The 13,810-nt window shown below is 44.5% G+C and overlaps 1 protein-coding gene across 4 annotated transcripts in view; it reads left to right on the top strand.

Annotated features, from left to right (window-relative positions):
• The window catches only part of LOC119962941 (probable phospholipid-transporting ATPase VD), a 363,410-nt gene that overhangs the window by 344,363 nt on the left and 5,237 nt on the right, over positions 1–13,810 (top strand). For all 4 annotated transcript variants that reach the window (XM_038791265.1, XM_038791266.1, XM_038791263.1 and 1 more), the window contains 2 exons: positions 1,579–1,683; positions 7,315–7,502. In XM_038791265.1, the coding sequence (XP_038647193.1) occupies positions 1,579–1,683; positions 7,315–7,502 (293 nt within the window). The remainder of the gene's footprint in view (positions 1–1,578; positions 1,684–7,314; positions 7,503–13,810) is intronic.

Genomic DNA, 13,810 nt, shown 5'->3' with positions numbered 1-13,810 from the left:
CCAGGTCTGCTACATACAACAGCAAGTCGTCCGCACACAGCGACACTCGGTGCTCCTCCCCACCTCGCACCAACCCCCTCCACCTCCTCGACACCCTGAGAGCCATGGCAAGAGGCTCAATTGCCAGCGCAAAAAGCAAGGGGGACAGGGGGCACCCCTGCCTCGTCCCACGGTGGAGCCTGAAGTACTCGGACCTCCTCCCATTTGTTGCTACACTCGCCATCGGGGCCTCGTACAGCAACCTCACCCACTTAATAAACCCCACCCCAAACGCGAACCTCTCCAACACCTCCCACAAGTACCCCCACTCAACCCTGTCAAAGGCCTTCTCCGCATCCAATGCCACCACAATCTCCGTCTCTCCTGCTGCCGGCATCATTATCACATTTAGCAGCCTTTGCACGTTAGTGTTCAGCTGCCTCCCCTTCACAAAACCCGTCTGATCTTCATGTATCACCCCCGGCACACAGTCCTCTATTCTAGTGGCCAAGATCTTCGCCAGCAACTTGGCGTCTACATTCAGCAGTGAAATCGGCCTGTATGAACTGCACTGCAAGGGGTCCTTATCACGCTTCAGGATCAGGGAGATTAGTGCCTCCTCGCGCTCAGAGGCCTGCTGCTGCAACTCAAGTATCGCTGCACCCTGGGTTGTCTGGATCTCCAGCAGCTTACTCGTCGTCACCTTCAGGGATTCCAACAACTCCCCTTTCAGCTCCGTGAAATTGCGCAGAAGGGCCGCCTGCTGCTCCTCAGCCCACTGCCTCCACTCCTCAGGGGCTCCACCTGCCGCCATTTTGTCCACCTTCCCCCGCTTTTCCAGGGGAGCTGCTGCCGTTTTTCTCCTCGCCCCACTTCGAGTCCGAACCATAAATCCCGGGGGGTTTTGCTCCAGACCCCTTTATCCACCGGGAATCGTCAAATCAGCGCCGTTTGGGGCCCTTAAAAGAGCCCACAAGTCCTTTTAAAGCGGGAGCTGCCGAACGTGCGGCTTAGCTCCGCATAGCTGCAACCGGAAGTGCATTTTGGATTTTAATGTCTCTTCTTTCGACAGTGACAAATTTTGATGGTCTGCAAATTATAGAAAATGTCTCTCTTTTTGCACACCCCTGAGAGTGATTTGTACATTTTTCACCTTAGCTGGAAGGTGACCTTAAGTGTAGTTCTGTGTCATTTCAAATTGTGAAATTTCCAGTCTGTTGAAAGTTAGAAAAGCATATTTTCAAAATTATAAATATAAACAACAAATACATGACAAAATCTAGTTTATTGTGATTTTCCTCGGTTCTGGAGGACCTTCTATTTTCCTTCCAGTTTGGAGAGCTCGCCTCTTGTCCGTAAGTTGGATATTGCACCCACACTCTGCTTGAAGGGCTAGGTGGAAAAGGTTTGGGACTGGTGCTAGTTGAATTGCTCTTGCAGAGCGCTAGCACTGACATAGCGAGCTGAAAGGCCTCATTTGCTGCAACCATTCTATCATTCTAAGTTCACAGACATTCATTAAAATTAGAAACTTAACTTAATGGAATCTTCAGAATGGCTATGATAAATTGTATTTTAAATTCATCCTTTTGTTTTCAGACTTTTTTTGGCTCAGATGTGGATATTTACTCATTCGGGACACCTATCAATACAGCAATGCTGTGCATAATTCTTTTACACTTAATGATAGAAGGTGATACTTGGGTAAGTAATTCTACATGTTCCGTTTATAATATCGAAGTTATAACATTCAACAAAGCATTCAAAGTTTATATACTTATTCTAATTTTTTAGTCCCTATTCCTAAAAATATATTATGTTACACAAAATCTACCGGAAGCTAAATTATAGTATTCAGAATATCATGAGAATAATTCTCAGTCATCTGATTATATTTTAAAATTTGGTTCAGAGATTTAATGGGCGTTCTCAAAAGAATTAAGGTACTCATTATCATGTTCTCTTCAATGCCTTCTTCACTTCAAGACTTGATATCTCTAATATTCTCCTCGCAGGTCTCCCAGCACTACCCTGCACAAAATCCAACTCTACACAAATCCCCAGTGTCCATCAGCGCAGTGCTGGTATCCTGTTGAACAGTATTTTGGCTACAGAGTCTTGTGCTGAATTTTAGGCCTCGATGGGGAGAAACAAGGAGATGGGCAGATGCATAAGTTCATGCTGCAACCTGTCATACCAGTTTCCCAGCACCATCCTGCCCCTGGATCATGTTCCCAGAGGCAATTAGTGGTGGGAATGAGTGAGACATTAGAGGCAGTAGAGCTACTGGCCTGCAAGTGGTGGGTACTTAATTCAGCTCCTTTAAGGCCTATTGCCAGAGGCCGACAGGAATTTTTCAGTCTTCCGGCGACAGGGCACAGGGCCAGCACTCCTTAGAGACCTTCCCTGCCTGGTCTCGGGTACAACCATAAGCCACCTTATGTTGGTGATCTGAATCCTGAAGTGTTTTTTCATTTTAATTTCCAAAAACCTGGAGAATGGGCACCTTAAAATGGCAATACCCTTGCCCCCTGAATCAGACAGACTGGTGCTACTTCAGTGTTGGAGGGTCTCCTATTGGTCCTACAACTTTGAGAGCCTGCCTGCTGTTCATAATTGGACAACAGGCCTGCCCTTTGTCCATTAATATGAAATGAAAATCGCTTATTGTCACGAGTAGGCTTCAATGAAGTTACTGTGAAAAGCCCCTAGTCGCCACATTCTGGCGCCTGTTCGGGGAGGCTGGTACGGGAATTGAACTGTGCTGCTGGCCTGCCTTGGTCTGCTTTAAAAGCCAGCGATTTAGCCCAGTGTGCTAAACCAGCCCCTGGAGAAAATCTGGATAAAAACTGAGCTGGGTGATTGTTCCCCAGCATCCAAAAAAGGCGCAAGGCTTGAAGATATTCCTTTTGTTTGCAGAGAATAGGTCAATGCATATGAATGTCTGTCGCTTCTAGCTTCTACTGTAAATGAGCCATGATACGGCTTGACTGACGATCTCAAGTTGGTTGCTAATTTAGCTATGAGAGCACTCAGGCTTGTTCAGCAAGTGCTGCTCAATCATAAAGTCACATTTAACAGTAGACATCTTCATTTGAATTTTGCAAATACCAACTGGTTGAGTATAGTCTGTACACTGCCTATTAGGAACAACCAAAGAAACATGGTTTTTAATTCAATCAGCTAATGGTTGGGATGTAAGGCCTAACTCGGCTAAATTACTGGCTTTGAAAGCAGACCAAGGCACGCCAGCAGCATGGTTCGATTCCCGTAACAGCCTTCCTGAATAGGCGCCTGAATGTGGCGACTAGGGGCTTTTCACAGTAACTTCATTGAAGCCTACTCGTGACAATAAGCGATTTTCGTTTCATTTCATACACAACATTGTACAGACATTGAAATTCATTCATTACTCAATTGTGTGGTCGGCAGAACATCTTTTTGGACTGATAGCTGCGTCCTGTTAGTAGAAAATACCAATCATGTAACAACTGCATAGTAGCATTGTAAAATGGCTTGCTTAACCTTTTCAAATTTTTAAGATACTTTCCCTTTCTCGGGTAATTTGAGGTATACCAGGCACTTTTCTTATCCAAACGTACCACTGCATACAGCACAATTTCCCCACGTTCTGATCTTAAAAAAAAAAACAAATAAAATGAATTCACCTTTCTTTCCTTTCTTTGAGGCTTTCCAAGCTGCTATCATTCCATTATTTATAGGTGTGCAGGAAAGAATTGGACAGTGATTCGCCAAATTGTTTTTTGCTCCTGTAGCAAAATGCAGTCTTTTCATCTGTTAAGTCTGGGGGTTGTAAGCTTATCACCCTGTTGTCTGGGGCAGGATGGTCGCACATTAACCATGGTGCACTACTGTAAACTGTAAAATTCCATTGACTAGTCGGTGAAAGACAAACAGAAAACAAGTCTTCAATACAGAGCTTTATTTGCACTGACATATTTCTTACGTTAGCTTACTAGTTTCTCCTTAATGCTCTTAAATATAGCAGGAATGTTGTCAAATTGAACAATTCAACAAATAGAGGTGAGGGGGGGGGGTATTGTCCCATAAAGGGATGACCGACAACAATACCCCAAAGGAAACTTGCAAACTTCAAATCGATATATTTCTCTATTACATACGCCCAATGAAGTGCTTAGAGCAGGGGTGGGCACAAAATTTTTTTTTTTTATTTTTTTTTTTATAAGGTTAATGGGGGGGGGGGGGGGGGGGTGTTGGGTTACTGGTATAGGGTGGATACGTTGACTTGAGTAGGGTGATCATTGCTCGGCACAACATCGAGGGCCGAAGGGCCTGTTCTGTGCTGTACTGTTCTATGTTCTATATGAGACGCCCAGAATCATAACCGGGTGAAGCGCCATTTTTGAAAAGTAGAGAAAAAGAGGGCTAAAGGCAGGATGCCGCTGGGGCAAGTGCTGAGGTATATGCCGCACGCTAATTGGTTACAACCGGGACTATTAATTAATATACTATGCGGCCCTTTAAAATTGTGAATTTCTGAATGTGGCCCTTGCACGGAAAAGTTTGCCCACCCCTGGCTTAGAGAATTAACCTACAATTACTGACATAATAATCTTCATTACATTAACACGACAATGAAGTTACTGTGAAAGCCCCTAGTTACCACATTCTGGTTCTTGTTCGGGTACACAGAGGGAGAATTCAGAATGTCCAAATTACCTAATAGCATGTCTTTCGGGACTTGTGGGAGGAAACCGGAGCACCCAGAGGAAACCCACGCAGACACAGGGAGAGCTGCAGATTCCGCACAGACAGTGACCCAAGCCGGAATCGAACCTGGGACTCTGGAACTGTGAAGCAACAGTGCTAATCACCGTGCTAATCACCGTGCTACCGTGCCGCCACTCCTTGCCAGTTAATTATTCCCTACCCTAACAATTTCTCCCTTCTTAGAAATGAAACTATCCCTTAAGTGGAACAAAAGAATTAAGATTAACTTTTGTTTACTATATAATATAATCATAATTTTTCCCCAATCAAACAATCCTCACTATTTAAAACAAAAGAAAATTTGTATAAATGAGGTGTAACTGGATTTAAAAAAATATATATTTTATTGTGGCATTTATAATTTTAACAATTTTAAACATCAAAGTTCAAAAACAAAAGCAGAATAATATAACCACCAAATCCCAGCTAACCTGGCTTACACAAACAATGCCACCTTCCCCAACCACCCCTCCGTTAGTTCTCCTATCCTTCCTCGTCTCTTGTGTAACTGGGTTTCTAACAATGATCTGAATAATACCTATTGTTGAACATTCATTTTGGTTCTGAAAAGTAACTTTATATTCTTGGAATGTTATTAAATGTCTCCATTATGATGAATTTAAAATTTTTCGAAACTATATTTTTTAAAAGTTTGGGCTGGTTCTCTGCCCCGCCGCGCCACATTTCTATTTCACCCCGCCGGCAGGATGCTCCATCATGGGCATCCCCACACCGTCAGGAAACCCTCGAGATGCCGCCAAACCGAGCATTCTGCCGGCGGAGAATCCAGCCTTTTATTTTTTAGTGTTTGTGATTTTCTTTACTCATGGAATAAGAGTATCACTGACATGGCTCCAAAATAAAGCTTGGTATCCGCATTAAACTATGCTATAGTCATGTTGACAGAGATAAAAGTCCAAGTACAGAGAATGCTCGAACTATCGGTGCATTTTTCTGCGATGTCCGTGAGCTTCCTTGTTCCACGACCGACCCCAAAAATCTCACAAAATATAATGATAAAGTCTGTCAGAAAAAAATAGAATGAAAGGGTGCAAATGGAAATTAATTAAATAGAAATAGGGCGGCGCGGTAGCTCAATGGTTAGCACTATTGCTTCACAGCTCAACGGACGGCGGTTCAATTCATTAAATTTAATATCTCCAAATCTTCATTCATATCCAAACGCTCAAGCTTCAACTCCAAAAATACCTTGCATCTTATTTTACTTTTGTATAGTGAAAGTGCCAAGGCCTTTCCTGTTTTCCTTTGGCAAGAATGTAATCCATGTCCACATTGTTACTTTATTCTTCCATTGCTCATAAGGTTGACACTCCGAGAACTTTGGTGGGTAATAATACCCTGACACACTCTGATTAGTAATTTTCCATAGTGACTCAAAACCAGACAAGATTAGCTTCAAATACAGTATTTTGGCTGAATAAACTTAGTTTCCAATCTTTTACTTACAAGCAGTAACCACCCTTTGCTACCACCCTAAAATTCCAGTGGCTAATTAATAATAATATTTATTGTCTCAAGTAGGCTTACATTAACACTACAATGAAGTTACTGTGAAAAGCCCCTAGTCGCCGCATTCCGGCACCTGTTCAGATACAGAAGGAGAATTCGGAATGTCCAATTTACGTAGCAAGCATGTCTCTGGGGACTTGTGGGAGGAAACCCATGCAGACACAGGGAGAACATGCAGACTCTGCACAGACAGTGACGCAAGCCTGGAATCGAACCTGGGACCCTGGTGCTGTGAAGCAACAGTGCTAACCACTGTACTACCATGCCACCCGTTGGTGAAAAACACATAAAAACAAAGTCTTAGAATCATAGAATTGCTGCAGTGTGAAAGAAGCCATTCGGCCCATCGCGTCTTCCCCAACCCTCCAACCAAGGCTCATGCCCCCAACTGTCTCTGTCACTCAGTAACCCCACTTAACCTCTTGGACACTAAGGGCAATCCATCCAACCTGCACACCTTTGGACTGTGGGGGGTAACCAGAGCACCCAGAGGAAACCCACCCAGACACGGGGAGAATGTGAAACTCCACACAGTCACCCAATGTTCCTGGTGCTGTGAGCCAGCAGTGCTAACCACTGTGCTACCGGGCTGCCCCAGCTATGTCTGATCCAAGTCTTCTCCACAGAGCTTTATTCACTCTGACAGAAAGTTTGCATTATCTCAACAGTTTCTCCTTTATATGCACCTTATGAAGTGCTGAGCCAATTAACTGACTTAAACTTTACTTGACAATTAACGGTTTACCCTAACATGCTATAACCTACCCTATGGCATAAAGTTGGACACAGGCATATGGTCAAGGTGGTTCTTTTTGATTATAGTTTGAAGAGAGTTACCGCAAACAATTGGAAACAGCACTAGACTTGTGCCTGATTAGAATGACAAACTTATACCTTTTGACAGATGTTGCGAAACTTAATAGGAGTTGGATTCTTAAATGCCAACAAAATACAGCTTATTTAAAATCAATTTCTTGTCAAGTTTTCGGGTTTTGATGTTTCAAAGTGCCAACCAGCAGCAGTTAATTTACTGATGTTTTATATGTATTTCAGACTTGGATTCATTGGGTCATATTGGTAGGCAGTGCTTTATTTTACTTTGTGTTTGCACTGGCCTTTGGAGGAACTTGTATAAACTGCAACCCCCCATCAAATCCATATTGGATCATGGAGCAACAAATGTCAGACCCACTTTTCTATCTGGTCTGCATCCTCGCCACAGTGATAGCTTTGCTCCCCAGGTAATATGCACTTCTGTTCTAAGTGATCAGATATCCTATTCTAATGTGTAATTTATGTAAAACCTGTTCAAATTATAAGACCAAGGCTGGGCCCTGTCTGGTGGATGTAAAGAGATCCCATGGAACGATTCTGAAGAAGAGCAGAGGAGTTATCCCCAGAGTCCTGGCTGATATTTATCTCTCAATCAGCATCACAACAACAGATTATCTGGTCTCTATCACGTTGCTGGTGGGGGAGCTGCTGTGTACAGATTGGCTGCCACATTTCCTAAATTAAAGTGACCACACTTCAAAAGTACCTTGATTGTAAACCCCTTTGGAACACCCTTAGGTCATGAACAAAGAACAAAGAAAAGTACAGCACAGGAACAGGCCCTTCGGCCCTCCAAGCCTGCGGCGACCATGCTGCCCATCTGAACTAAAATCTTCTACACTTCCTGGGTCCGAATCCCTCTATTCCCAATCTATTCATGTATTTGTCAAGATGCCCCTTAAATGTCACTATCGTCCCTGCTTCCACCACCACCTCGGCAATAAGTTCCAGACACCCACTACCCTCTGTGTAAAAAACAGTTGCCTCATACATCTCCTCTAAACCTTGCCCCTTGCACCTTAAACCTATGCTCCCTAGTAATTGCCCCCTCTACCCTGGGAAAAAGCCTCTGACTATCCACTCTGTCTATGCCCCTCATAATTTTGTAGACCTCTATCAGGTCGTCCCTCAACCTCCATTGTTCCAGTGAGAACAAACCAAGTTTATTCAACCGCTCCTCATAGCTAATGCCCTCCATACCAGGCAACATCCTGGTAAATCTCTTCTGCACCCTCTCTAAAGCCTCCACATCCTTCTGGTAGTGTGGCGACCAGAATTGAACACTATACTCCAAGTGTGGCCTAACTAAGGTTCTATACAGCTGCAACATGACTTGCCAATTCTTATACTCAATGCCTCGGCCAATGAAGGCAAGCATGCCGTATACCTTCTTGACTACCTTCTCCACCTGTGTTGCCCCTTTCAGTGACCTGTGGACCTGTACACCTAGATCTCTCTGACTGTCAATACTCTTGAGGGTTCTACCATTCACTGTATAAGACACTATATAACTGTATTTTTTTGGTTGTCATGAATTACAGGTGCCCTTATCAAGTATGAATTGCTTTAAATAAATCTACACTGACTTTATATTTTTAACCATACTCTCATCTGATGCACCGGAATTAGGTAATATAATCAAAGCCAATATTCATATCATTGTTGATTTATTAAAAAAACCTGGCCATTGGATGTCTCGAAGCATTTTGCAGCCTAGGAAATACTTTTCTTTTAGTCTAGCAACTGTTGTCATCCAAGAAGCGATGATGGTGAAAGTAATAGATATGTAACTGTGGAGCAGTAGCCAAATTTGTCAGAACTTTGAATCAAATACATTTCACTCAACATGGAGTTACTCAAAATCACCTATGTGCACGTAATTTGCCACATGTATTCATTCACTCTTTAACATCAACATTTAGCATTTGATCCTTTGGGTGACATTGTGGAGTGAATTTCACTTCCACTCTCGTCGTCATAATTTTGTTTTAAATGTATTCATTTTTCAATAATTATTCATAATGGATTTGTACGAGTCCTTCCTGTTCATTTCATTTGTTTAAATGTATTTTATGTATTTTATTGTTTTGGTCTGTGGACCCATAATCAGAATGTGCTTTTAAGCCAAAGACTCAAAGTTCAAGCAATTTGCTTGTCAAAACAGTTACCAGATTTTGTTTTTGGAAAGGAGAAGTCGGACTCCTCGGCACCAAGTGGATCTTACATAATCAGGTTTGGAGGGGGTCTGATCGATTGGTTGACTGGCAACCAGTGGGTTGGCCAGGGACAGTGTCATGCCTGACAACAGTCAGTGTTTGGTTCCTGCGTAATACTTTCTGAGCGCACTGAGGATAATCGTTTAGATCTTGGAAATGAAATGAATCCTCTCTCTCTCTCTTCTCTCTCCTGTCTCGCTCCCTTATTGGCTAACTGTTGTATTGTTCTGAAAGCAGTAAGGGCCTGGCACATCCGTTGTTGTGAACTTGGAATGGTGCTCAGTCTGCAAAGATAGATATCCTTGCCAGAAAAACCATCTCAAACCTAGAAGGAAGAAGTATCAAAATGAAAGCTGAACTTTGGAAGGACATTAACTGGGAATCATCCCAGTGCATCAAAGAACGTTAACTTTTTATTTTTTAATATTTTCTTTTCCATTCCACCATCCTTTCCTCATTGTTGTTTGTTTGTGTGTTTGTCTGCATGTGTATGTGTGCGTGTGTATATGGAGTGGGGCAGCTAAGTAGAAAGGGTTGGGAAAGGAATATTAGATGGTCAATTACATTTTCTGTCCATTTAATAATAATACTGTACATAATAAAAGGTTACTTGTGTTAAAGTTACAAACCTGGGGCGGGATTCTCCCCTACCCGGCGGGGCGGGGGGTCCCGGCGTAGGGGAGTGGCGCCAACCACTCTGGCGTGGGCCTCCTCAAAGATGCGGAATTCTCCGCACCTTCGGGGGCTAGGCCCGTGCCGGAGCGGTTGGCACCACGTCGACTGGCGCAAAAACCGGCACCAGCAGCCTTCCAGGCCCGGTGCCCGGTGCCGGCTGAAAGGCATTTGCCGGTTTGCGCATGCGCGCTGGGGGATTCTCTTCTGCCTCAGCCATGGCGGAGTCCGTGGCGGCGGCGGAAGAGAAAGAGTGCCCCCACGGCACTGGTCCGCCCACCGATTGGTGTGCCCCGATTGCGGGCCTGGCCACCGTGGGGGCACCCCCCGGGGTCCGATCGCCCCGCCGATCCCGCCGCCACCAGAGGTGGTTCAAACCTCGGCGGCAGGAGAGGCCTCCCAGCGGCGGGACTTCGGCACATCGCGGGCCGGAGAATCGCCGCAGGGAGCTCGCCGCTCGACGTGGTGCGAGTCCCGCCCCCGCCAATTCCCGGGTGGTGGAGAATTTCTGCCACGGCGGGGGTGGGATTTTTGGTGGCCCCGGGCGATTCTCCGACCCTGCGTGGGGTCAGAGAATTTCGCCCCTGGTAACTACAGTTTATTGACCTCACCCAAGGGCCTTGGGTGTTTTAAATACAATCCCTAATTTTATCTGTGATCAACTCCGGGTCAAGTGGGGCCCACGAGTTTTCCTCGCCCACGATCGGGGCCCACTGATCTGCGGGCGGGCCTGTGCTGTGGGGGCACTCTTTCCTTCCATGCCGGCCTCTGTAAGGATCCGCCATGGCCGGCATGGAGAAGAATACCCCCCCCCCCCCCCGCGCATGCGCAGGAACATGCCGGCCGGTCTGCACATGCGCGGAACCACGCGGCGGTTCTGCGCATGTGCCAACTTGTGCCGACCTTTCGGCGCCGGTTGGCGCAGCGCCAACCCCTCCGCCGCCGGCCTAGCCCCTGGAAGTGCGGAGGATTCTGCACCTTCCGGTCGCGCTGCTCTTGGCGCCGGGCGATCCGGCCAGTTGCGGGAGAATCCCGCCAACGCTGTTAGGTAATTTAAACATCCTAAATTCTCCTTCTTTGAACCCGAACAGGCGCCGGAATGTGGCAACTAGGGGCTTTTACAGTAACTTCATTGCAGTGTTAATGTAAGCCTACATGTAACAATAAAGATTATTAGTTTGAAGTTTATATCCAGCATGATGATAAACAAAGCCTAATCTGTGCTGACCATAATCTGCTTGTGTTTGTGGAAAAATTTATAGCTCAGAACACAAGATTGTTCTGTTAGAATTTATTGTTACAACCTTTCAATGTAAAAATGGTGCATATTCCTGGAAAGGACACTGTTACTACGGACGTATTGTCACAGGTTTAAGTGTTGATAAGTGGCAAATATAAGAATTGGGTGAACTTAGGTTGTGGAAAAGGAAGGAAAAATGAATGTGTGTTTTGTGGTTTGGGTCACATACCTTGTGATGAAACTTCATTACAATGATGTTTCATCCCTCTAAGTGGAGTAATATGTAAGAGTCCTTTCTATTCATTTCCTTTGTTCCCTTTCTTTTATGTTATTTTATTATTTTGGTCTATAATCTGAATGTGCCTTTAATCACAAGACTCTCAAGTTGAAGCAGTTTGCTTGTCAGAACATTGTTCTCAGATTTTATTTTTGGGAAGTAGAAGTCAGACTCCTCAGCACCGAGTGGATTTTGGGAGCCAGGTTTGAAGGGAGCCGGATTGATTGGTTGGCTGGCAACTGGTGGGTTGGCCAGGGACAGTGTGCTGACCCACTACAATCAGTTATTGGTTCATGCATGATGTTTTCTGAGCGAACTGGCCAAAAGCGTTTAGACCTTGGAAGTGAATGGATTGCTCTTTCTCTCCTGCTTACTTTAGTGAAAGAGCTGTTTTATTGCTCGGAAAGCAGCGAGTGCCCAACACGTTCTTTGCTGGGAGCTTGGAATGATGCTCAATCTGCAAAGAAGATAGACAACCTTGCCAGAGAAAATCATCTCAAGTCTGGAAGGACGAAGTATCAAAATAAAACTATCTATCCCTCAATGCCAGCAAAACTAAAGAGCTGGTCATTGACTTCAGGAAGCAAAGTACTGTACACACCCATGTCAGCATCAATGGAGCCGAGGTGGAGATGGTTCGCAGATTCAAATTCCTAGGGGTATATATCTTCAAAAATCTGTCCTGGTCCACCCACGTCGACGCTACCACCAAGAAAACACAACAGAACCTGTACTTCCTCAGGAAACTAAGGAAATTCTGCATGTCCACATTAACTCTTACCGACTTTTACAGGTGCACCATAGAAAGCATCCTACTTGGCTGCATCACAGCCTGGTATGGCAACTGCTCGGCCCAAGACCGCGAGAAACTTCAGAAAGTTGTGAACACAACCCAGTCCATCACACAAACCTACCTCCCATCCATTGACTCCCATCTACACCTCCCACTGCTTGGGGAAAGCAGGCAGTATAATCAAGACCCCTCCCACCCGGCTTACTCACTCTTCTAACTTCTTCCACCGGGGAGGAGATACAAAAGTCTGAGAACACACACGATCAGACTGAAAAACAGCTTCTTCCCCACTGTTACCAGACTCCTAAACAACCCTCTTATGGACTGACCTCATTAACATGACACCCCTGTATGCCTCACCCGATGCCGGTGTTATCTAGCTACATTGTGTACCCTGTGTTGCCCTATTATGTATTTTCTTTTATTTCCTTTTCTTTTCATGTACTTAATGATCCGTTGAGCTGCTCGCAGAAAAATACTTTTCACTGCACCTTGGCACACGTGACAATAAACAAATCCAAGAAAGCTGAACTTCGAAGAGACACTAACTGGAAATCATCCCAGTGCATCAAAAATCTTTCTCCTTTTATTTATTAATATTTTCTTTAGCTTTATAACACCCTTTCCCCTTTGTGTTGTTTGTCTATGTGTGTGTGTGAAGGGAGTGGGTTACTTCAGAAGGGAGGTTTGGAAAAAGGGTATTAGATAATCAGTTATATTTTCAGTCCATTTAATTATAATACTGTACATAATAAAAGTTTACTTGTGTTAAAGTTACAAACCTGGTGACTGCAGTTCTTTGGACTCAGCCAAGGATCTTGGGTATTTTAAATAATATCTCATTTTACCTGTGTTACAATGCCGTGTCATTTGAGGCTGGAATTGACCACACACTAGCCCAGGATATCCTGATGGTTTCCAGACATTATATACTTTGTAATGACTACGGGTAATTTTTTCTTGTTATGTTTAAAAGGGCAGCGCAGTGCCACAGGGGTTAGCACATGTTGCCTCACACCCTAGGGACCTAGGTAGAATTCCGGTCTCAGGTGACTGTGTGAAATCTGCACTTTCTCCTCGTGGGTTTCCTCCGGGTGCTCTGGTTTCCTCATACAGTCCAAAGATGTGCAGGTCAGGTGGATTGTCCATGCTAAATTGCCCCTTAATATCCAAAAGGTTAAATGGGGTTACGGTGGTAGGGTTGGGGCGTGGTCCACGGTGGGGTGCTCTTTCCAGCAGCCAGTGCAGACCTGATAGGCCGAATGGCCTCCATCTGCATTGTAGTAATTCTATGATTCTATGAAAACAAATGTATGTTTTCATTAAATAGTAGAAGATATTCATACCCATTGACTGGCAAACTCAATTGGAGAAAATAATATTAAAATAAATACTATTTCTGCTTTGTTCTAAAGTTACTAAACTTAAGTCTTCTCAAAAAAGACAAATATGAATCCCAGCCTAGGGGGAGCAACATCCCGGTCTCTTCTCATTGGTTCCACTGGTAATTGCAGGTG

The sequence above is a fragment of the Scyliorhinus canicula genome, chromosome 3, assembly GCF_902713615.1.
Source record: "Scyliorhinus canicula chromosome 3, sScyCan1.1, whole genome shotgun sequence".
Classification (NCBI taxonomy): domain Eukaryota; kingdom Metazoa; phylum Chordata; class Chondrichthyes; order Carcharhiniformes; family Scyliorhinidae; genus Scyliorhinus; species Scyliorhinus canicula.
This window is presented reverse-complemented; position numbering and strand designations above follow the sequence as displayed.